The 23,877-nt window shown below is 56.3% G+C and overlaps 2 protein-coding genes across 7 annotated transcripts in view; both read left to right on the top strand.

Moving 5' to 3' along the window:
• Nucleotides 1-3,028, top strand: part of Ncs1 (neuronal calcium sensor 1) — a 36,357-nt gene extending 33,329 nt beyond the window's left edge. For both annotated transcript variants that reach the window (XR_010045978.1, XM_063244251.1), the window contains one exon: nucleotides 2-3,028. The gene's annotated coding sequence lies outside the window, so the exon portion shown is untranslated. The remainder of the gene's footprint in view (nucleotide 1) is intronic.
• Nucleotides 3,029-17,451: 14,423 nt separating this feature from the next.
• The window catches only part of Hmcn2 (hemicentin 2), a 112,513-nt gene continuing 106,087 nt past the window's right edge, over nucleotides 17,452-23,877 (top strand). For all 5 annotated transcript variants that reach the window (XM_063244170.1, XM_063244169.1, XM_063244171.1 and 2 more), the window contains exon 1: nucleotides 17,452-17,707. In XM_063244170.1, coding sequence (XP_063100240.1) covers nucleotides 17,467-17,707 — 241 coding nt within the window. In that variant the 5' untranslated portion in view covers nucleotides 17,452-17,466. The remainder of the gene's footprint in view (nucleotides 17,708-23,877) is intronic.

Raw genomic sequence — 23,877 nt, 5'->3', positions numbered from 1 at the left:
GATGCCTGGGGACACTTGCCTGTCCCGTGCCACGAGGCCACCGCAGCCTGACACCACCTCCCGTGCCCACCTGGTCCCCTTCAGTGGCCACACACATCTGGCCGCCCTTGACCCGCGAGGCCTGGCTCTCCTGCCCCCTGCCCTGTGCCCACCACCACCTGAAGCCACGGGCTCCAGTCGCCAGCCGCCTCCGCTTGTCCAAAACCAGACAGGGCTTGCTGCTGGGCGCGTACTGGCCTCTTCCTCCTGCTGGCCTGCGTACGCTTTGGTTTTTGTTTTTTATTTCAAATGGACATTTTAAAACGAAACAAAACAAAACTACCTTGCGTCCTAGAAGACACTGACTGGTGGGGAGAAGGCCTCGGGACTCAGAGAATCTGCTGGGCCCGGCCCCCTGGGCTGGGCAAAGCCACAGTGGGGCTGGCATGGTCGCCAGTGGTGCCCACCCACTATTTTCCGTGATAACAGTATTGTGCATTTGTGGGGAAAGTGGGGTTTTCTTTCAATCCTCCTATGTAACCACATCCTTTATTTATTGGTTGTTCACGTTGCTGCTGTCCCGGTGCCCCGCATCCCGGGGCCAGGGCCGACGTCGTCCACACCACGCTTGCTTGGCAGGGTTTAGGCCTACAGTGGCCAAGAAGCCAAAAACCACTTTTTTCTCTTCTCTTTCTCTTTTCAAATACTGTGCTTGGTGTCTGCAGAGGGGCAGGCAGCCCCCCCGACGGCTCATGGACTGTTCCCCTCCGCCAGGCCCTCTTGAGCCTCTGCCCCACCCCCCTCCTCTGGATCTGGGAGATTTTCTTCCTTTTTTAAATTAAGGATGAAGAGGCAGCACTTTGCAGCTTCCTCCAGGTAGCCGTGTGGGGAAGGAGCTGTCTGTCTCTGCAGGCCGCTTCACAGGGGTCCAGGATGCTGTCCTCTCTCTGGGGTGGTGGCCTGAGGGCGATGACCATTGTCCCCGCATCCTCCCATGCTGCTTTCTGTCTTCCAGCTGTCTTTTGCAGGGACTGCGTGGCGTCCTGCCTGGTGGCTCTGCATAGGCACTGGAGGAAGTGGGAGAGAAGGTACCCGCCCCTCAGAGCAGATTCTAGCTCTCCTGCCTCTGAGTCAGGGATGGCCCCAGAAGTGTCCCCAGGAGCAGCAGATGACCCTCGTCAGAGGCTGAGCCTGCTCTTGCTTGGTGAATCGGGTCATCCCTTGGCCTCTGAGGCCCCCGCTGAGCCACTGAGCAGGCTGGGAGGGAGGCCTGGGATGGCCAAGCTTGAGGCCCCTTTGCTAGCTTGGCAATAGAATTCAGAGCCTGAGATTCCGCTGCCTGGGTTTGTGGTTCTGTGGCCTGTGGCTGGGTTTTCCAGGCCCCTGCAGAAGTAGGGACTGTCACATTCACTGCTCAGCCCCGCTGTCTCTTCGCCCAAGCTTCTGACGTGGCCCAGCAGTGGGCTGCTGGTGTGTGGCGTCCAGTCTGGAGCCCAGTGTGTCCCATGATGCCTTGCACCTCCCTGCTGTGTCCCCAGACCCTTGGACCCAGGGCTCATCCTCACTGAACAGGTCCCCAGAAAGAGTTCTTGCTTCTGCTGCATAGAGTACGGTCTCCCGGGCCACACCCAAGAGGGACAGAGCTGGCCTTTGGTCCTGCTCGGGGAGATCCCCGGTCTCCACCCCTGCCCCAGCAGTCTGGAGCCTCCCTGCCATGGGCCGGGGGACAGCTCCTGCCCTGGGCCAGTGTGACACAGCCTGCATCTCCACCCTCAGCCCCAGATCCCGAGGGAACAGGAGCAGGAAGCCACCCTCAAGGTAGCTTTGAAGGGTGGGACCTTTGAGGCCCTGCAGGGTGGCTTCCTGCTCAGCCACCAGCCAGGGAGGTCTGAGGGCTTCTGTCCCGCTCCTGCCAGGACCCCAGGGCAGGGGGTGGCTGGATGGTCTAGGGCTAACCATGGGCCTTTTCCTGGTCATCTCACCTCTGCCTCCCAGAAGCCGCACTGGCCTCTGTCCAGTCTGGAGGCAGGAAGGCTGGGGAGCTGGCTCAAGGACTGTCAAGGGCTGGGTTGTGTTCCCTCCCACTGTCACCTCATCCTGTCGTGGGGAGCCACAGGTGTCGTCCTTGATGGTGACCCTTGTGCCCATGCCTCGGGCACATCTTTGGCTCTTGCCCTGAGACAGTCACAGCTGCCCGCAGGGACACCCCCTTCCTGGTGGAGAGCTGGACACTGGCCATTTCCGCTCCAGGCCAATTCTGTCCCTTCCTGTCACCAGACTTGTAAAGGCGGCTGGCATCTTTAGGGCAGGCCACCCCCCGAACAGCCCAAGGGCCTGACCCCAAGGCACTTTTCACCTGCAGCCCCACCCTGGGTGACACCCCTTGCCCCTCTTCAGGGCCAGCCCCTCCATCCCAGGCACAGCCATGAGCCCTGGGGTCCAGGGGCCTGACTGGCCTCGTCTCCAGCATCTGCTTCCTACTTTGTGCTGATGGTGACTTAGGAAATGTCACGACTTTCAAATATTTAACCAAGCAACGTTTAAAATAACCTGCAGGCGAATGTATGTCACCCCTTCTGAAATGCTTTGTGGCTTGACAGCTGATGTCCTCCACAGGAGTCCCCGGGCTCTTGGGGACGTTGTTTCTTCTCCCGGAGGAGGAGGGGAAGGACGGGAAGGATGCTGGGGACCTCTGGCGTCTTCCTAGGAGAAAGCCCGGCATCTTCCAGGGCAGGGACCTCGTTGATAAGCTCTTGAGGACGTGCAGGGGCGCTCCCTGGTGGTGACAGGCAGCGACTGCGTCTGGGAGCTCTAACCTGCCTAGCAGGGGTGCAGGTCAGCCGCCGGGCGACCCGAGGTCCCTGGGCTGCTGGATTAGCGAGGTGTTGCCCAGGTGGCCTCTGAGGTAGTCCGAGGAGCTGGTGAGTCAGTCCAAGGGCACTGATTGGAAGCCTTGCCCTTCCTCCCTCCTTTATTATTTTTTTAAAAACTCTGCGGAATAAATCCAATGGTTACTTTTTGGATGAATAAAAGGCTTTTGTTGAATAAACAGTGGGTCCCATCTCTGTCTTGCCAGTGGCATCTGATCCCCGAGACCCTGTGCCCCGTCTCACCCGGTTGCCAGCTTCCTCCGGGACTTGGGGTGAGGCCCTTCTGTGGGCCTCAGTTTCCCCCCACGCACATAGAAACCCGGCTGCCTGCCAGGGCCGAGGAGAAGGACTCGGGTGCCTGCCATGCGTGTTCCTGTCTCTTGCTGCTTGGCTTCCCAGCTCCTTGGAATCCGTTCCAGGTTCTGTCCTGTCTGTGTCCCCGGGGGAGTGCAGGGAGGCCCCTGCCTGGCAGTGCGGGCCAGGGTGACAGGGCTGTGCGCTTGCCCTAGCCCCCACCTGTGCGCCCCCTGTATGTCGTCTGTGTCGTGCAATTAAACACGCTTCCTGGACCTGTCCTCGCTGAGTGTGGGCCTGTTGCTTTGTCTGTTTCTGTTTCTCTGTTTCGCTTCAGTGGTCACCCTCACTCCCAGCCCACTGTCATCCAGAGGAAGCCTTGTCCCCTGTAGGACACAAAGGATCAGAGATGTGATGGTCCTTTGGAGCTTGCAGAGGACACATTAGTTCAAGTGACAAGTCAGGAGAGTAAATACCACTTAGAGACCTGTCACTCCTAACCAGGTAGGCTGATGCACGCTTGTAATCCTAGCTACTCAGGATGCAGAGGCAGAAGGATCCCAAATTCAAGGCCAATTTGGAAAGAGCCTGTCTCAAAATTAAAAGGGGGGGGGGCATATAACTCAGTGTGAAGTCCTGGGTTCAATTCCTAGCACTCTTCTCAGAAGCAAAGACCTATTCCTCTCTAGGCCTAGGCTCTTGGAAGGCACAGGGGGCATGAGGGTGACAGGATCCAGCCCCTCCACCAGGGGGAACAAGCATCTGCCTGCAAAGCCTGGCCACCTCGCCCAGCGAGTTTCTGCAGGGAGGGCCCAGCACACCTCCTACTCCGAGGGCGCCTGGATGCCATGCCTGGCCCCCGCAGAACTCCAGAATTGAAGGCAGTGTGGAACAGTGGTTAGGGGCGTGGCTTCCAGAATCAGATGCTCCCATTTGACCGGGCCATGGGTTCTGACTGCCAGGGTAAAAATGTGCCCACCCCCCCGGAGAACCTTTCCTGTCTGTTTCCTGTACAGGAGTTTCTGCCATGTAAACACATGCTGTGGTACAGGCTTTAAGAATGCTGCATATTTAAAATGCTGAACCATGTGTGGTGGCCTATGCCTGTAGTCTCAGCACAGGAGGCTTGAGCCGGGAGGATCGCTGGTAGTTCAAGAGCAGACTGGGCAACAAAGTGAGTTCAAGTCCAGCAGATAGGAGATACATAGTATCTGTCTCAAAGAAACAAAACAAAAATGGCTGATGGGGCTGCCTCCAGGTATCCTTGACTGCAGCACTGGGCCACAACAGTGGGCACAGAAAGGGCCTTGAAGGTCACCTGAGTTTAGGTAAAATGAGCTCAAGTAGGTGTGGCAGAGCCCTTTATCTATTCTCTTTTTAGCTGTGGAATGAAGGACTACATTTCCCAGGCTCCCTTGGGGTTGAACATGGTCATGTGACTCAGTTCTAACCAATGGAATGAGAGCAACCAGTGCCACTTCCCTCCCTCCCTTCTTTTCCTTTCTGTTGGTTGGGACCAAGTCTACCTAAAACCAGGTCCCCAAGCCTATGAAGCCACCACACCAGCCCAGGGAATGATAACATTGGGACTGTGGCAAGCAGGAGAACAGACTTCTAGCTCATGGATGCCATCCTGAGTCTGTCCACAGCCCGGTAGACTGTGTGAGCCTTGGTCTCCCTCTAGATGATCCCAGCCCCCTACAAATAAACCCTCTGCGCTCCCCAGAGTCATCTAATAAAGGACTGCAAGGTGTACAGCACAGTCGCTAACACTCACGCCTGCTCCCGCCCTCCTTCCTTTCCTCTAGCCCCCTCCACCTCCGAGGCTCAGGGCCTGGGGGGTCTCAGCTGGAAGGATTCTTGGGGACGCCTTTCTTTTGCTGAAAGACCAGGGGACCAGAGGTGCTGGATTAGCAGGGAGCCCAGGGAGGTCCCAGAAGGTGCAGCCGCAGGGAGGGCACAGGGCAGGCTGGGCTCAAGAAGTACTTTGCCAGAGGTTCGAGCCTTGGGGACCAGTCTGTCCAATCTCCTGCCTCACAAATTGGTCCCTTTTCCCAGGGACCCCTAAGAAGCCATTCACAAAAGAAGTGAGAATGTGCTAAAGAGGAAGCAGCTTTGGGGGGACGGGATCAGGAAGCAAAGCGGGGAACAATCAACTTGGCACCGCTATCCTAGGCCAAAGGTAGGTCTTAGCTTAACGCTGGATGTTGGCCATCCAGAAGTGATACTACGGAATGTTCACGTGACTTGGGGACCCTGAAGACCGGATTGGCCTGCTGTGTGTCACCAGCTCAATGCTCAGGGCAGCTGATTTGTGTGACCTCAGAGGCCAGGCTGGGGCTTATCCTGAGGATGTGTGTGATTCAGAGGCCAGCCTGGGAGATGAAGGGAGCGGGGGAGGGACCCCTATCACAGGGAAACTCAGGCCCCCTCCAAGGGTCAGGTTCTACACCACAATTGCCAAACCTCATCCAATAATACAGCGTGGACTCCGGGAAGGGATTTCTAGGCGGGAGCCGGAGGCTAAGAAGACTCCTCAGCAGCTTCCAGAGGCACGGGCAGGAGGTTGGAGGTGAGGCATGCCCATGCCAGGCCTTGAGCACCTCGGGCACACATGCAGCCTGGGTCAGAGCGCATGCATGCACACCCAGGCTACAGATACTGCCCACATGTGGGTGCTATGGGCATCTGATGGGTCAGAGCTGGGTCACAGGACCAGTCTCAGCCCTGGTCCTTTGTTCTAGGTGGTTTTCTGCCTATCTAAAAGAGTTTCAGGGTAGGAAACGGTCAAGAGGGAACAGAGAGATGCAGATTTTTTGTTGTTGTTTTGAGACAGGGTCTCGATGCAGGCTGGCCAGGAACTCGTGGTGATCCTCCTGCCTCAGCCTCCTGAGTGCTGTAAACATTAGAATCTTTTAGTGGTGAACCCGCAAAGAAAAGGCATGAGGTCTTTCTGGGAGGTGGTGGGGGCACAGGTACTCGGAACGCACAGCACTGAGGCACTTTCTGTGTCTTGGAAAACCTGTCAGGATGTGTCTGTCCGTCTGTCTCTCTCCCTTTCTCCCGTGCTGGGGATGGCACCCAGGGCCTCCCACATGCTATGCGGGTGCTCACCACTGAGCTGCACTGCCAGCCCTTTTTATTTTACTCTGAGGCAGTCTCACCAAGTTGCCCAGGCTGGCCTCGAGGTTGTGATCCTCCTCCTGCCTCAGCCTCCTGAATAGCTAGACTGTCAGGCCAGTGCCGCACACCCAGCTAGGCTGGCTCTTCTTCACAACTCTGCGCACTTTGTTAGCCGAGGGAGGGTAGCCCTGAGCCCTGCACACCCCATACTCTGCACTAGATGCACCCTGCACTCGCTTCCAGGGTCTCATCCTGTTTAATTCTCACGGCCGCGCCCCCTCGGGGCTGATACTAGTATTACACCCCACCTTTTTCACTCAAGGTTTCGCTAGGGGCTTACGCTCTAGGAAAGGGCACGGTTTTGGGGAGCAGTAAGCAGCCAGTTGCCCCTGGTCCGGAGGAGGAGCCCACCCTGTGGTCCTGAGTCAGGAGGGAGCTGGAGGTGGAGGGAGAGGTGGCCTGGCCCCGGGAGAAGGGTTCCGCTCAGCACTGCCGGTGCGGTGCATGGTGCCCCATCGCGGTGGAGCTGAACCGCAGAGATTCAGCGCCTCGCCTAGGGCCACACAGCCAGTGGACGGCGGGGCCTACTGGACACAGAGCCATGATGGCCCCATCCTGTGACTCACCATGTTTGGCCTGGTGTCCTCTTCCCGGGTGGCCTGGAACTGGCTCTTCCCAGCAGCTGGGATTTTCCATCCGGTCATGGCGAAAAGCCTGTGTGTGTGTGTGTGTGTGTGTGTGTGTGTGTGTGTGAATAGCCCAGGCTGGGCTTGAGCTCATGTTCCTGCCTCAGCCTCCCCAATGCTGGGATGACGGGCGTGTGCCGCCGTGCCCGGCTGCAATGCCATGTCTTCGTGCAGGCAACCCCAGTGCAGCAGGGAGATGGTCAGACCGTGCTGGCTTCTGTCCTTCATGCCATGGCAGGACAGCAGTGACCCAGACATCCTCCAGACTTGGCCTCACCCTGGCCCTGAATGATGGCTGATGTCCCTTCTCCTCTGGATGCCTGGCCCAGGGTGGGGGACACTGTATTGGCCGCGCCTGTGCTCAGCTTCCCACCCATGCAGTGGGGAAACAGAGCCATGGGCGAGCGGCCGGGAAATCACATGGAAAACCTCAGGGGCAGAGAGGTGGTGATGCCCCCTCATCCTCTCCACCCCGAGTCACTGTCCCTTCCCTTGGCCCAGCATCCCTGAGGGCCCCGAGTGAGGCTGCGCCCCAGATCCTGTTCCAAGCCCACACTGGAGAAAGCATGCCTGAGGGCGGAGCCTGTCCTACGGCTGCCCCAGAGCCGCCCAGCATTCTCGAGGTGCCAAGAGCTCACTGTGTGCAGTGCAGCCCTGCATGAGGCGGAGGGTCCGCCTCATGGCTGCTGTGGTCTAAAGTGTTTTGTCTCACGGTGTAGCCAGGCTGGCCTGGAACTCATGACCCTCAGGTCAGCCTCCTGGCTCTCATCCCTGCAGCCTCGAGGACCCAGGCAGCAAGGTGAAATTGGAAGCTGCACCCCTGGGGCTATGCCGTGTGCGGGCTCTGTTACAAGGTTGATACCCGGAAATGCCTAGATCAACACCTGCATAAAGTGAGCTCACTTTGCCCCAGCCTCATCCTCCCCTATCTGCCCTGCCCTTGTTTCTCGCACTGGGGGTGGAACTCAGCACTTCTGCACTGAGCTCATTCCCCAGCCCTTTTTAATTTTCATTTTGAGACAGACTTTCACTAAGTTTTCCAGGCTGGTCTTGAACTTGAAATCCTCCTGTGGCAGCCTCCAAGAACACCAGGATTACAGATGTGCATTTGCATGTGTGGCTTGGATCTGGTCTCTTTCACTTAGCATGATGTGAAGTACAGTTCAAGACTCCCTTCTTTGCTCTACAATCTTTAAGATAGGGTGACTGAGCCCAAGAAGGTCTGGATGGAGGGAAGGCGCCTCTCTACCTCTAGGACCGAGGTAGCAAGGTGGGTACCGTCTATAGGGTTGAGAGCTCAGTGCAAACCAAGCAGAAACAAGTGCTGAAGCCATCATGGCCCTGGTCTGATGGCTCCTCATTGCTGCCCCGCCCATGCCAGGAACTTGACTTTGCCACCAGTGCCACTAAAGGCCACAAGCTTCCTTGTGACTCTGGCTGGAGACCCAGAGGCTGGATGGGCAGAAAATTTTCTTCTGAGACAGGGTCTTGCTATACATAGGCTGGCCTCGAACTCCTCCTGCATCAGCTTCTCCCAAGTGCTGGGATTACAGGGTCTTAGTTTATAGCTCTTGGAGAAAAATAGATTGGAAAGGAAGGGAGATTGGAGGCAGGTAAAGAAAGGGGAATTTGGAGGGGCAGCCATGAGAGCAAATGCCTTGGGGGAGGGAATCGTGGAAAGGGTAGTTTCCTCCAAGAGTCTTCAGCAGGGACCGACCTGTCCCTCTGATCCCTCTGAGTCAGGCTTTAGTTTCTTTCGGCCCGCAGCTTCCCTGAGTGCGGCCTGAAGGTCAGGTAGAGGGCAAGCTGTCAAGTTCAAGGTCTTCGCCTAAAGCACACCCCTCAGGAGCCTGGGGGTAAACTTACTCCCATTCCATCTCGGGAAACTAGGGAACCGAGCTCCTCGACCAGGGCCAGGGCCAGGGCCAGGGCGGGAGACTTGGCGAGAGGGTTTCAAACTGGAATCCAGGGAACTCAGATTATTAAAGGACGCTATTTAAAGAGGATCACTTCCTCCAGAGCGGTCATCAACTCCCTCCGCGAGCGGCACAGTGTTCTGGTTCCATCAAAAAATGTGTTTTTCCCCCTTTCAAGTTCACAGAGCTAAGAGGGTCGCTGGGTGGGGCCCCAGTCGTTTGGAAAACAGAGGAGATGGGTCCAGCCCAAGCCCTCACTGCTCTTCCCCTCCCTGCAGCGCTGCTGGAGCTGCAGGAGGAAGACGCTGCTGGGACCGCTTTTGGGCAGGGGCAATTGCTTGCTGGACACCAGCTTATTTTCCCAAATGATGAGAATGTTACAGGAGTAGGGACGCTGAGCACGCCAGGGTTCCCTCCCTTCCCCTGCGCTGCTTGGGGGTCTCCAACCCCAGTCTGCTCCTTGGGGTGGGGTCCTCAGCATCCCCCCCCCCCATTCATACCCTTTGAGACCCTGAGCCTAGAGGCAATAAGGATGTTGATTGGCTCAGACTGGGTCACTTGCCCAGATTTGGCTCAATCACCGTAGCTGGAAATGAAATGCTGTGATTGGATGCCTGGGGTCACGTGGCCACCAGGCGGCTTTGATGTTACGGGTGGCCATTACCACGAAGAATGGTGTACGAGCCCTAACTGGAAGCGGTGGAAGCTGCATTTTGCTCACCTAACCAGCACTAGTGGGTGCTCACGTGTGAAGTGCAGTATGCTTGGTGCTACCGGAGCAGAAACAAGCTCTCAAGCCGTCGCACCCCTGCTCCGATGGCCTGTGGCTCGTTATCGCTGCCCCTGCCACGCCAGGAGCTTGGTTTTGGCCCCTCGTGCCACTAAAGACTACAGCTCCCTGTGACTCTGGCCGGAGACCCAGAGCCGGTGACACTCCTGCCTCCACTGCAAAGGAGGTGGGAAAGCAAGCACTGGTGCCCGATCTGCACGCTGGAGACGGTCTGCCCTCCACCAAGCCTCCGGGGCTCCCGAAGCCGTGGGCAAAACCCACAGCCGATGAACTCCGCAGTGTGTGTGTTGCCTGTGTGAGCAGTGACCACGGCTCGTTTTGTGTCCCCGCAGTGTGGGTCGGTGCCCACTAAATGGCGTGGGAGAGGTAATCAGATTCCCTTTGGTGAGACGGCCTGGCCCATAAATCTCGGCCTCTGGCAAGCGTCCCCTCCTTGCACTCAGAAGGTCATGGCTTATTGTCTGGGCTGGGAGAACCATTTCTCTTCTTCAGATTTTCCAAATACAGTTTCTTGGGAACCAGTCCCAGGAACCCCTAATCTAAACATGTTTAATCTGGGTGCTTTTACAACTCGCAGCTTTAGTCAGCTGTCAGGGCTCAGTGGTCAGGCGAGATCTGTTTCCTTGATTGACACGATCTTGGTGACACGGGGTTCTTAGTGGGGACTTCCTGAGGGTGCGCTGAACTGGCGTGTCCTTAAAGAAGCCTGGCAGGGAGGGTCTGGGGTGTCGCAGCTCCAGCCTGGTTCAGGACTCAGCGCCCCACTGAAGGGGCAGACCTCAGGGCTAGGAGGTGAATGGAGGCACCCACGTTCCTGTTTCCCATCTGCCTTCCTGTCACACAGCCACGCCCTGCGCGTGAAAAAACAGAGCCTCAAACCCTGTTGTCACTCTCTTCCAGTGTGCGGGTCAGCAGCTTCTCTTGTTCACAGCTTTGCCGACTGTCGCCGCCATCCGGTTCTGGGACGCGTGCTCAGGCGACAAGGAAACGCCGCAGCCACTCGCAGTCCCTGCCAGCCCTCCTGCCCCAGCCCTACTCAGTCCCCAATCTGGTTTCTGTCTCTGGCTTTGCCTCTTCTGGAGACAGCCAGACACTATTTACATGAGTCTGGGTAGCAGCAGCCACACAGCGGGTGGCTTTTCGTGTCTGGTTATTTTCACTGAGTGTCGCGTGTTCAAGGTCGTGGCAAAGACCAGTTCTTCACACCTTTTTGTGCCGAATAACAACCAAATAATAACCGACTCAAACAGTCTGCACTTTGCTTTTCTGCTTGTTCGCGGATGGGTGTGTGGGCCGTTTCTGCCTTCAGGGTGTTGGGCTTAGTGCTGCTGGGAACCCCGCTATCAAGGCTTTGCTTGAACCCCTGTTTTTGAGTCCAAGAGGAATGTCCTACGAGGCATTTGCTAGGCCCTTCTGGGATGGCTGATGCCATGCTTAATTTTTTTTTTTTTTTTTTTTTTTTTTTTTTGAGGCAGGGTCTTGCTATGTAGTTCAGGATGGTCTTGGACTCACTAAGTAGTCCTGGCCTGGAATTCACGGTGATCCTCCTGCCTCAGCCTCCTCAGTGCTCAGATTATAGGTGAGTACCACAGCACCCAGCTTTGTTTTTTTGAGGAAGAGCTATGCTGTTTTTCTCATACTCCCCGCAGGCTTACACTGAGTCACCCATTCCCTGGGAGATAGGTTCTCAGAATCATCTGGTTGACCAAAGCTCATTTGCTGAACAGACCAACAAGCCAGGGGCGTCTTGTGGGACCCCAGACAGTGGCACAGGGGGCTTTAGGATTGAGTTTCCACCTTTTCTGTTTAACATCGAGTGAGTGGTACTAACGGTGGGCATGCAGCCTGGTTGGGATCATGGGTCCTGGTCTGGGGACAGGTTGGGCCTACAGATTTTGCAGCTTTAATGGCTTTGATCCCAACATGGGCACTGTCCAGCTCTGACCATGCTCCTCATACAGCTGGGCAAAGTATTCAACTAGTGCACAGCCCGCTGAGTGTGGTGGCGCACACCTGTAATCCCAGCACTCCTGAGGCTGAGGCAGGAGGACTGCCATGAATTTGAGGCCAGGCTAGGCTACATAGTGAGTCCAAGACCAGCCTGAGCTTAGTGAAAAAACAGAAGAAACAGTTAAACTGTGCTCCAGATGAGGGAAGGCAAAGAGCAGACAGTGTCTTGTGAGAATGCTTCCAGCTGACAGCAGCAGAGGACTCAGGGCCATCGGCATCAGGCTGAGGGAAACCCATGACTGCACCTAAGAAGCAAGCCATGTGTGGGGCAGTCGGAGGCGCCCTTCTGCTGATGTGTGGCTTCCAGGCTGACTTCCTCATGGTTTCAAGATGGCTGCATGTTCCTCAGGTTCTCTGCAGACATCCCATCACTGAGTGGAAGAGGAGGGCCTCTGCTTTTCTCCCCCTTGTGTCTTTTTTTGTTTTTGAGAGGCTTTCTAACTCAGTGTTCTGCCCTCTGGCCTGTGAATCACCCAGATTCATTTTTGTGTGCGGTGTGAGGTAGGGATTCAGAGTCACAGCCCAACACTGCCAGCTAAACCAGCCAGTCTTCCCTGCGGGCACCTGTGTCAGAAGTCAATCCCCTATGGCCGTGTGGACCCATCTCTCGACTCTCTATTCTGTCCCTGGGCCTCTTGCCTCCACTATTCCCTCTTAACCACTGCTGCTTTAGAGGAAGGTGTGGAGGCAGGCAGAACAAGGCCTCTCTGCCCTGGAGCCCCACGTGTGCTCCTGTGGGTCCATTTCTGACCCAGTTATGGACAAGGCAGGGGGATGGGCCAGTGGTAGGCAAAAGAGTGACCTCACCCACCAGGATGCCTTGGCGTGGGAGGACCACCCTTCCACGTGTCATCTGGAAGGAGTGTGGGCATCTGCACCGGAAAGCAGAGAAGGGAGCTGAGGCCAAGCCTTCCAGGAAGAGGCAGGGTCAGGGTGTAGGGACGGGTTTAGGGCAGAATCCAGAAGCATCTGCCAAAATGTACACAGTGGTGTATGCAGTGGAATTTTCAATTTGAGAGAGAATTCAACAGAACCAAAGGGACAGGAGATAAACTTCAGCTCCACTCGGGAGGCTGAGGCAGGAGGGTCACTGCAAGTTCGAAACCAGCCCAGGCTACAAAGTGAGCTCAAGGCCAGCCTGAACTGCACAGAGAGACCCTGCCTCAAAAAGACCAAAAAAAAGAAGAAGAAGAAGAAGAAGAAGAAGAAGAAGAAGAAGAAGAAGAAGAAGAAGAAAAAACCTCAACTCCTTGTGGATATTTGTGCCAGGCCCTGGTACCAATGCTCAAGGTGACACAATGGCCTGGGATAACAGCAAGGCTCATTTGTTGCACAACTGACCAGTGAGCAATGACCTTCCTTCCCCCCATGAGGCAGGCTCCTTGCTCCCACGACAGATCGGAACTCAGCACCCCTGAGCCCCTTCCAGGCGAGGCCAGGCCAGGCCAGGGGTCGGGGAGGGCATCTCAGCGTGCTTGGCTTGGCCCTGGCTTTCCTGTTTGTTTCTGGGGAGCCTAGGCATGGCCAGACTTCCCGTGTCTCTTGAGCATTCAAATATTTCTTGGAGTGACCTGGAGGCCAGTCCTGCAGGGCCCTGGACCGCATGGTCAACTGTCGAGTGTCTCCAAGTGGCTCTGGGGACTACTCCTAACTTCTGGTCCTCAGGGAGTGGGACCCGCTGCCAGCTGTGTAGGCGAGGGTCTCTCTCGCCTTGCACCCCCTTAGGAGAATCTAGTGTGGCCCCAGTGCATATCGTGTGCAGCAAAGCCAAGACAGAGCCAGGTGTGAAATGCAGTGCTCAGGAAGCCACTGCCCTGACCACCCTGGTCCTCCACGAAACCAGTGCCCGGTGCCGAGAAAGTTGGGGACTTCTGCTCTTCAGCACTGCAAGGTGCAAAATGTCTGAAGCTTGAGTCTGGGGCTGGCGCAGACGGGTTGGAGGACAGTGCAGTGGGAGGGAGACAGTGTCTGTTTGCGCCTTCCTCTGCCCTGGGGGTCCTTGCTGAAGCAGCACGTGGAGGTGGGGTGCAGCCCAGGCTTCGCTGGGAGGCATCCTAGGTGCAGGATTCTGTCTCTCTGAGCTTCTGATTCCCCATCCGTCACAGGAAGAGGAAATGCTGGCTGCAGGTAGGGGTTGCCTGAGGGGAGACACAAAGGGGCGGGGAGCCTCGCTCAGTTGAGATGGGGTCCCACTTTGCAGTCCAGGCTGGCTTGGAACTCACTATATAGCTCAGGCTGGCCTCACACTCACAGTGATCCTCCTGCCTCAGCCTCCCAAGTGAGTCCCGGTTACAGTGTCACCATGCCTGCCAGGCATTTGCATTTTTTTTTTTTTTGTCTTTTTCCTTTTTATTGGTATGGGGGATCGAACTCGCGACTGAAGGCATTTCCATTTTTATAGTGAACAGATCTGAGGTCTGCAGAAGGACAGCTGGGGTGAGGCAGGGCCTGGGAGGGCCGGGCGCTGAGGCGACAGGTGACCCAAACCAAGATGCGGGGAAGCCTATGGAAGGACCCCTGTGATGGAGGAGCCTCGGGTTCTGATCCAGCCCTGAGGCTGGTCGTGGGTCCCCATGCAGACCCAGGGGACAGCATGGGGTCCCCAGGCTGGGAACAGCAGTGCATGCTGGTTTTAAAAGTGGATGGCTGAGGGCCTGGGGATTTAGCTCAGCGGCATAAGTGCCTGCCTTGTAAGCAGGCAGTCGTGAGTTCGATCCCCAGTACAGATAAAAACGAAAAAGACCAAAAAAAATAAAAAAAATGTGGATGGCTGATGGTGTTTGTGTCTACAAGATGCGGCATGATGGGAAAGGAGACAGGAAGTTAGGGCTCCACGGACACCTTCCCTTCCGAACATAAAGGGAGAACGTGATTTTCCAGAGTTCACAGTTACAGGCTCTTGGAGGTCCAGAGAAGCTTCAGCGTCAGGGCAGAAGCGGTGACATTTAATGTGTCTCCCCTGACCCGCCCGGGACTCCGGGTCTCCTTACTTCTGTTCCATTCCCACAGCTGCACTGTTGGGGAACCCTGGGCACCCAGGTGTACCCTGGTCAGACATCTCTCTTTCTGGAGACACAGTGGGTGAGTGGTAGGTGCCCCCAAGACTCCTTTCTGAGCCTGCTCTGTGCCCTGGGAGCCTGGCCGTGGCCCCGGGGTGGTGGGGCTGTGAAAAGCGTCAGAGGTTACCCCGTTAGCTCCTGTTCCATCACAGGTCATTCTACCAGCTGGGAAAATCAGGCTGGGGTGGGAGGCTCTGCTAGAGGTCACCATACGGTTTCCAGACTCAAACCCCAAAGGCCGCTGACCATGACCCTCAAACCCACGCCTCCACCTGTCCTGGTGACCATTCTGAGGACCGGCCCCTTGCTGTCTCTGGGTCACCTCTGCTCCTGCCTCTGAAGACCAGACTCAGCTTTCTGGCACCTACGAGGGCTGCCCTGTGTACCCCTGGTACGGTGGCCCCTGAACGGGAATGGGGTCACTGCCCGCACCCCTCTCTATGTCCCTGGTGCCTCTGGAAAGGCCCAGCCAGCCTTGGGAGGTGGCTCGTGGTGTGGCCGTGGCCCCCGCGTCTCCCTGCCTGTGCAGTGCTGTCCCTGCTCGCCTGCTTCCCCTCTTGTTTCAGGGCCAGCTCAGGCTCCCTCAGTGGCCTCCGCTGACCTCGCGGGTCAGCCCCTCCTTCCTCTGGGCTCCCAGAGCTCTTGGTAATTCATCCATTAGCACTCAGCTCACTGACTTAGCAGTGTTTGTTTACATGTCTGGGACAGGGCCTTCTGTGTGCTCAGATCGCCCAGGCCCAGGGGCACCTTGGAGAACACGGAGAGCATGGCAGGTACTTTAGGTCCAGCCAGTGTTTGTGCAGTGAATGACCAAAGGACCTGTTTGACCCGCAGGGTCGCCTGCCCTGGCTTCTGTCCGTGGTTTCTTCCTCACAGCTGGGGCCTCTCTTCTGTCTCCAACAGCTGGCCTGGCCCTGCCCAGGCTCTGGGGCAATTGCGGCCCTGGCCAGGGACATTTAAAGAGCCACTGTCCACATGTGACTCCAGGTCACCCAGAACCAGGCTGTGAGTTCCGCTCATGTGGGTCGGGAAGCCTGACTTCTGCGGACGCCAGCTCCCTGGGACACAGTGTCCCCAGGACCTGGCCCCAGTGTGGGACTGCACCCTCCTCACGGCCGGTCCCTGGCTTTCTAGCACCTGCTGCTCTGCCGTGTGCCTGGTCCTGGGCTCTGCTGCCATAGAGTTTGTCACCCCAGTCAACCAACGAAGTTGCAGCTGGCAGGAGGACTGAGGGCAGGGGGTTTCAGGGCAAAGGTGTCCCAGGGCAGGGGCAGTGGAGAGGGGAGGGAAGGGAGAAGGTGGGGCCTTCTTCCTGATGAAGACTGCAGGGCAGGGGCTGGAGGAGTCACCCCTTCCCATGGGTCTAGAGCTGCAGCCTGGTCTGTGGGGCCCCTGTCTCTCTGCACCCCGGGAGGGACTGAAGTCTTTCACAGGACTTTTTGTTTTTGTACTGGGTATGGAACCCAGGACCTGTATTACTGAGTTGCGTGCCCAGCCCTAGAGACAGATCTAAGGTACCCAGGAAGGACTTGAACCTGGGATCCTCCTGCCTCAGCCTCCCAAGCTGGAATTACAGGTGTGCCACCATGCCAGCCTCTCACATGACAAAGTCAGGCATGCCAGCAAAAGCAGTGTTGTGTGTGTGTGTGTGTGTGTGTGTGTGTGCAGACTGGAGAGTGAACCCAGGGCCTTTGCACTGAGCTATGTTCCCAGCTCTTTAAAAATATTAAAAAAAAAATTTAGACAGGATCTTGCTCTGATCTTATGTAGCCCAGGCTGGGCTCAAATTTGAGTCTCTTGTCTCAGCCTCCCAGAGGGCTGGGTGACAGGTGAGTGAGCACCTGCAGCATTACTGAGACACTGCCAGAAGCCAAAGACATGGTTGGAAACTGGGGGTGCAAGACACAACCCCGCTGCCAGGTACCCTGGATCCCAGGCCAGTGGGAAGAGGAGCCCAGGGCCCAGAGCACTGCAGAGAGGGCAGCTGGAGGGCAGAGGGCCAGCTGACCAGTCAGATGGCTAGGTGGCAATGTTGTGTAGGGGACCCCGACCCAGGCCCAGGCAGCGCTCGCCCTGCACCTTCCCCTGCCATCCACAGTGCGGGTGAGGTGGGTGGACAGAGGGTGCCCAAGTCCTTGGCTGCTCCAGGGACCCATGATGAGGTCTGGTCACACTTAGGGTGCAGCAGGACTTAGAACTTGGGGTCTTTCTAGATCCAGTTTCTGTGTGGGCACGTGAGGTCACCTCTGAGCGTCAGTTTGCTCCTCTGCAACCTGGATTTGGTGGCCGCGTCTCCCCCTGGGGTTGCAGCGAGCGCCCAGAACCCGGCGGGAGGGAGCGCGGCCCGATTATCCGGGCCCGGACTCGGCTTCGAGGTTCTGGAAGGAAGGGGGCGGGTGGAGCGCGGGCTGGCGCAGGGACCGACAGCTCAGCCGCCCGGCCAGGCGGGGTGACAGCCGTCGCGTCGCGCCCTCCCGCCCCCGCGTGGGCGCGCAGGTGTCCGCCGCTCCCCGCCCTGGCCAGGCCCCCCCTCCCCCGCCGCGTCCTCCCCTAACCCCGGTTGGACGGGAGCGCAGGGCTGGGAACGTTTGAGTCACGGTGGGGGAGCGGCGGAGGCGGGCCCGTGACCCTGAGCGCGACGGGGAGGACCAGGAGCCGCCTCGGGCTCCCTGCAGCCGGAGCCTCCGCGCGCCCCGTCCCGCGCCCCGCGCGCCCCGCAGCAGCGCCGTGCTCTCCAGGATGCCCGGGGCGCCGCTCCTGCGGCTGCTGGCGGCCGCGGTGGCCGTCTGCGTCTCCGTGGCTGGGGCGGCGCTGCACTCCCCCAAGGGGGGCGCCACCCTGGCCTTCGTCTTCGATGTCACCGGCTCCATGTGGGACGACCTGATGCAGGTGATGGACGGCGCCGCGCGCATCCTGGAGCGGACCCTGAGCCGCAGCCAGGCGGTGGCCAACTACGCGCTGGTGCCCTTCCACGACCCAGGTAACCGCGGCCCCGCAGCTTCCCGCCGCCGCGCCCCTGCGCCCTGGGCTCACCTGCACTGGGGTACGGGACCCCGCACCTGGCGCTGCTAGGACCCGGGCGTGAGGCCCCCGCTGGCGCCGTCAGGTTATTGGCTCCGCCGGGACCCCAGCCCCGCACCCCAGCTCCGGCTCTGGCTGTGAAACGCCGCTGGTTGGGTCTTTGCCGTTTACTTTTGTGATTTCTTAGAATCCGCTCCCAGCTTGGGCGCTGAAGGCCAGAACGGAGCCCAAAGGCAGGGTCCCTGCGACGAGGGGCGCACCGTGGAAGCGTAGGGGTGACCCTCACCCTACCACTTCGGTCCCCTGCCGTCTTAGGGACACGGCAGCTTCCGCAAAGCAAGCGCGGCGCCCACCTGCTAGCTCGTTCCCTGTAGGCAGGGCCCCGCTGTCCCCGGAGCCCCTTTGCACGGCTCAGTGCTGTGCATGCCCTTGAATCGTTGAATCGGTCCTGGGGGCCCTGTAGGGAGAGTTCCTGCTGCAGCGGCTCTGGCTTGGAGCACACGTCAGCCAGAGCCGGGGACGGGTCCTCCCCACACTCTTTTTTGCGACACGATCTCACTGTGCAGTTCAGGCAGGCTTTGCGCTCACTTTGTAGCCCAGGCTGATCCCGAATTTGCAAGGATCCTCCTGCCTCAGCCTGCTGAGTGAGGGATTATAGGCGTGCGCCTCCACGCCTGCGTTGCCCTCATTCTTTTCATAACAGAAAATTTCAAATTTAGAACAGAGAACAGTACAGCGAACACCTGCATGCCCGGCGCCTGGGTCCCCTGATTTATTCTGTGCTCTATCGCCTTTCCCCACCCACCCACCCCTCTAAGCAGAAGGAGAGCTTTAAAAGGAAAAAAATTCAAAGCAGATTCTTTGCGTGATTGAACGGCGAAGTCGTTGGTGCTGAGGAGTTGCACCCAGCAGCCGCTTTTGGAGAGTGTGCGTCTGTTAATCCCAGCGTCTTTCGTCCTTAGGGTGGCTGGAAGCTGCCATGCAGTCCCCAGGTGAAGGCGTTGGCTTGGGACCTTGGGGTCCTTCTGCTTCCAGAAGCTCTGGGCTCCCCAGGCCTCTGCAGTTCAAAGCCCAGAAGTGAGGGCTCCCGAAAGAGCCCTCCCCCACTGAGGCAAAGAGCTGGGGCGCTGCCAGGAGCTGGCCTGTGACTGTGTCCTGCAACTTCAGCAGGAACTCCGTCGCCCTCCACCTGGATTGTCCTGGAGCTTTCCAGAACCTCACACTGAGGGAGGTGGGGGTCCCGGGATTCACCCCTTTTACCTGACAGTGGAGAAGCCGCGGCTTGGGGCAGCACTGAGTCCTCCCCAAGGTCACTGCCAAGTGACACCACTCCTGACCCCTAAGCTGAATTTGTCTCTGAAATGCCTGACTGTCGGGTAGGAGCCAGAGAGCCATCCTCAGGCCTAGGACAGGGCTCCCCAGGGTCACCTTCCTTCCTCCTCTGTGCCCCACCTCTGGGGAGCCCTCCAAGCACCCATGCCTTCTCCCCTCTGCCTCCACTCCGTCTCTTCCCTGGTTCCTCATGTCATACTCCCTGGAGACACCCCAGGTTTCTGAAGAGGGGGCTCCCCCTCAGCTGTGAGGGGAGCCCAGTGAGGAAGGGGGCCGGGGGCAAGCTCTCTGGGGACACAGTGTGGCAGGAGGGCCAGGAATACAAGCCAAGCCCGATGTGTTGATGCACACCTGTCATCCCAGCACTCTGGGTGGCTGAGGCAGGAGGTTATAATGTTGAGCTCAGCCTGGGCAACTTAGCAAGATTCTCTCAAAATGAAAAGTAAAAAGGGCTGTGGATGTAGCTTAGTGTGAAGGCCCGGGGTTCATTCCTCTGTACCCCGCCCCCAGGCACACAAGAGAAGGAAAGAAAGAAAAGAAGCCAAGCAAAGGAATGTTTTCTGGGGTTGGACCAATACCTGGCGGGTGCTTGGTGCCGGGATCTGGTTGGGACAGAGGACTTGCTGGGCTGCGGGGAGCTGGCTGGGCAGTAGCTGGAGGACAGCCTGGCATGGGGGACAGGTGCATGGGCCTGTGGGTAGGAGAGGAGAGGAGAGGAGAGGAGAGGAGAGGAGAGGAGAGGAGAGGGCGACAGCCTGGGGTTGAGGTCCTTGCACTTCCTGCTGTGGGTTCTGATCTTGGCTGTGAGCAGCAACATGAGTTGGCTGCATCTTTGGGGTCAGCAAATGGGGCTCCCTTCCGTGCAAAAGGTGCTTGAAAAATCAGCTTTCTTGTTGGCAGGGCTGGAGTCTACAGGCTGCAAGGGCTTTGTTAGAGGGTGGGCCTAGGGCTGGGAGCGGTGGTTCAGATCCCAGAGGTTTGGCAGCAAAGGAGGACCTGTGTTTGGAAATGCTGTTAATAACTTTTCCTATGTTTCATTTTTTTTTTTTTTGTCTTTTTCCTTTTTATCGGTACCAGGGATCGAACTCACGACTGCCTGCTTGCAAGGCAGGTGCTTATGCTGCTGAGCTAAATCCCCAGCCCTACTATGTTTCATTTTTAAAGTCAGGGTCTCAATATGTAGCTCAGGCTGGCCTCAAATGCATGGCAATCCTCCTGACTCAGCCTCCCAAGTGCTGGAGCTTCAGATGTGTGCCACCATGCTTGGTGATTTTCAATGATTTTTAAATGCAAAATGTGGTATGTTTCCAGAGATGAAAAATTAACGAAATTCACAGCCAGTTCATTTGGTTAGAAATTTAGATTGCATTGGGGTTTTCCGTGGTGAGACATTGCTAACAACACTCCTGGAGGTCCAGCTTCGTCTTCGATGGTTCTGCTGGAGGAATAAGTCTCTGCAGTGGAAGTGCTGGGCCAGTTTTAACAATTAATACAGCGCTGAGCCAAGACCTCCCCTGGGGGCACCTGGGGTCCCTTCTGGGGCAGCTCCATTTTACACAGGGAGTTGGAGGATGTGGTTCTTCCCTGAGTTCAAAGGACAGAAAATCATGTCCTCTGATTCCATCGGTGGTGAGGCCGGGGTGGCTTCGTCTCTCTTCCATGACAGTTGCTTCCGCCCAGCTCTTTTGGTGATTTTCAGTTTCTTTGCTGACTTTTCTTTTTTGGGGGAGCGGGGAGGGTCTCGCTCTGCTGCCCCGGCTTGCCCTGAACTCACCTTGATCCTCCTGCCTCAGCCTCCCAGGGGCTGGGATGAGAGGCGTGCACTGCCATAGCTGGCCTGGCTGATTTTTCTGCTGGGGTTTGACTGTTTTCTTTTCAAGGCTGTGTGTCATGGGTGTGAATCCTTTTGTTTTGTGGTTAGTAATTTTCTTGGTTGTTTGCTTCAGTGTGGCTTTGGTTTCTTTCTTTCTTTCTTTCTTTTACTTTTTAAAGATTTTATTTTGGAAAAAAATTTAAAAAATTTTTTGTACTGGGAGTTGAATTCAGGACCTTGTGCTTGCCAGGCAGGCGCTTGTACCACTGAACTAAATCCCCAGTGAAAAAAACATTTTTAAAATTGTGTTGTTTTTAAAATTTTCTTTTTGGCTTTTGTTTTCTGATTGTTCAGAGATTTTAAGTGTCTGTATGGCAAAATTTCTTTTTTTCCCTTTCATGATTTTTCACATGCGTGTGTAAGAAAGCGTATTTTATTTTTCTGTCATGAAGTCAGATGTTCTAGATTTTCTGTTTTCTCTATTTGCTTTTAATCTTTTCACACAGAGCTTTTAAAAAATGTATTAAAAGTCTAATGTAATTCTTCTTGAACAGTATAAGTAATTGTTCGGGTGTATTTTTATTGAATAATCCTTTCCCCCATCACTTGGCTCCTATTTTAATGCAAATTACTTTATGGATTAGGATCTCAGCTGGACTCCATTCTGTTCCGAATGGCGATGCTGGTGCCAGGAACACATACAGATCATCAGTCTCCTCTCCCCTCCCCTCCCCTCCCCTCCCCTCCCCTCCCCTCCCCTCCCCTCCCCTCCCCTCCTTCTTTTTTTTTCTTTTTGAGACAGGGTCTCACCACACAGTTCAGGCTGGCCTTGAGCTCATTCTGTAGCCCAGGCTGGTCTCGAACTTGCAGTGATCCTCCTGCCTCAGCCTCCTGTGCTGGGATTACCTGTGTGTGTCACCCATACCTGGCCTTTGGTTAGTTTTTAAACGAACTTTGGAGGGTAATTTTTTTTGTTTCCACCCAGACCCCTGTGCCTTTACCTATCGTGTCTCTGAAGCACTTTGGGTGGGCTCTTTCCAACACCCTGGCTCTGAGGGGTTCTGGTCAGGCTTCTGATCCCTCTCTGTGACTCCCCTGATGGGTTTCTCCGGTTCAGTATAGAAACGCAGGCCCCTGCTGGCTGCGCCTGGGGGATGCTCCCTGCTGGGCACACACCTGCATGGGTGGTGACTGTCACGATATCCCTTCCCACACCACAGCGCACCCCTAGACAGACGTCACTGCCCACAGCCCATGCTGGCAGCACTGGGTACCACACATCCCGGGCTGTGCGGGGGCAGGTCCCCCTGCGGGCCGCAGCTGCCCCTGCTCCCGCGCTTTCTCCGCTTTCTCTGTGGCAGCCCAGGGCCACAGCCACTTAGCTCCCCCTTCGGGTTCGCATCCAAGGCTCCCCTGTTTATTTTCTGCCTCGGATTCCTCAGGCTTTGGTCATTGGCTGCTGGCCAGCTGGCTACGGCTGCCCTCTGACGTACTCCCTTTTGGGATCCAGGAAGTTTTGAAGAAACTATTTTTATTTACTCTTTATCTCTGAGTGTTTTCTGGCTTCCTGGCCCAGCAGGCCGCCGGGCTCATCTTCTGTCTGGTCTGGCCTGGGATCAGCCCTTTCTCCAAGAGCCTGATGTCTTTCCTGGAGCTTGGTGTGAGCTCCAGGAGGAGGGCTCGGTGTGCAGGACACAGGACTTCTAGATGCCCCACAGCTGCACAGGAGGAGGTGCACTGTGACCGAAACCCGTGTGTTCCCGGGGCTGTGGTGCCTCTAGATGTCACCGACTGTGATGGTCCCTGCGGTCATCTCCAGCTCCAAATCGTTACCAAGTGGCTGCTGCTAACCTGTCCCGCCTGGGGAGCCAGGCTTGTGTTCTTATCTACAGCGCCAGACCCAGCCCTGCTGTGGCAGGGACTTAGCAGTGGTTTTGGGACCATTGCCCTCGGGCCGTGGGAAGCAGCCTCGGTTCCCCAGGCTCGTGCATTTTCAGTGTTGCTGAGACAGTGCTTTATTCTTTGTCTGGCGCTGGGGACCGAGCCCACGGCCTTTGTGTGCTAAACCTCTTGTCTACCTTTCCATGCATATTCCTTATCTTCAAATTATGCTTGAAATTCTTCTTTCAGGTGAAACCTAAGAGCAGGGTGTGGTGGTGCACACCTGTCTTCCCAGCATTTGGAGGCCGAGGCAGGAGGATCGGGAGTTTGAGGCCAGCCTGGGCTACCAAGAGAGACCCTGTCTGCACAAACAGCAAAACAAACAAGCCAAAATCCATCCCCTCCAAAAAAAATCCTACTATAATTTGGCTTGGATTTTCATTAACATTTCTTATGGGGAAGAATTACTGTTTTAAAAATTAATTTTTAGATGAAGACAAGATCCTTTCTCTGTTCACAGATTTGTTTCCTTTAGTAAAGATTTATGATTTTATTCTTTTTCTTCAGTAATTTTGTTTTCTTGTGCTTCACAGGGATCAAACTGGCAGCCTCCCCCTAGCCAGGCAGGCGGTGCCTCGGAGCTCAGCCCCTGCCCCGGGATTTTATTTGTATGTGTTCTGTCCGTTTCACTTGAAGATCATTTCTAAAGTGTTTGTTTTTTGCTACTCTTTTACTCAAGATTTTTTTCTGTTACATCTTTTTGCAAATGAGTATTGCTAGCGTGTTGGAAACTGATTTGAATTCATATATTTCTTTTCTTTCCAACATTTTTATAGAAGTGTTTTTTAAAACTATTTTTTGGGTGAGTTCTCCAGGCTGACGGCCACAGCTTGTCTGAATTATAGCTGTGTCTCCTCCTCTCCAGTTAAATGTTTCTCCTATCTTAGATACCCCGCATCCCTTCTCAGCGAGAACTTTCAGGGCTCGGCCAAGGCCTGGTGTTGGCTGGGGTCTTTCTTGTCTCCTTTAAGGCTTCACACCATTTAGACTAGTGCTCACTTTTATTTTGTTCTTGTGGTGCTGTGGGGAACCAGGGTCCCCCA

This window comes from Cavia porcellus, unplaced genomic scaffold, assembly GCF_034190915.1.
Source record: "Cavia porcellus strain 051 isolate PalLab524CR breed Dunkin Hartley unplaced genomic scaffold, mCavPor4.1 scaffold_49, whole genome shotgun sequence".
NCBI classification, from domain to species: Eukaryota; Metazoa; Chordata; class Mammalia; order Rodentia; family Caviidae; genus Cavia; species Cavia porcellus.
This window is presented reverse-complemented; position numbering and strand designations above follow the sequence as displayed.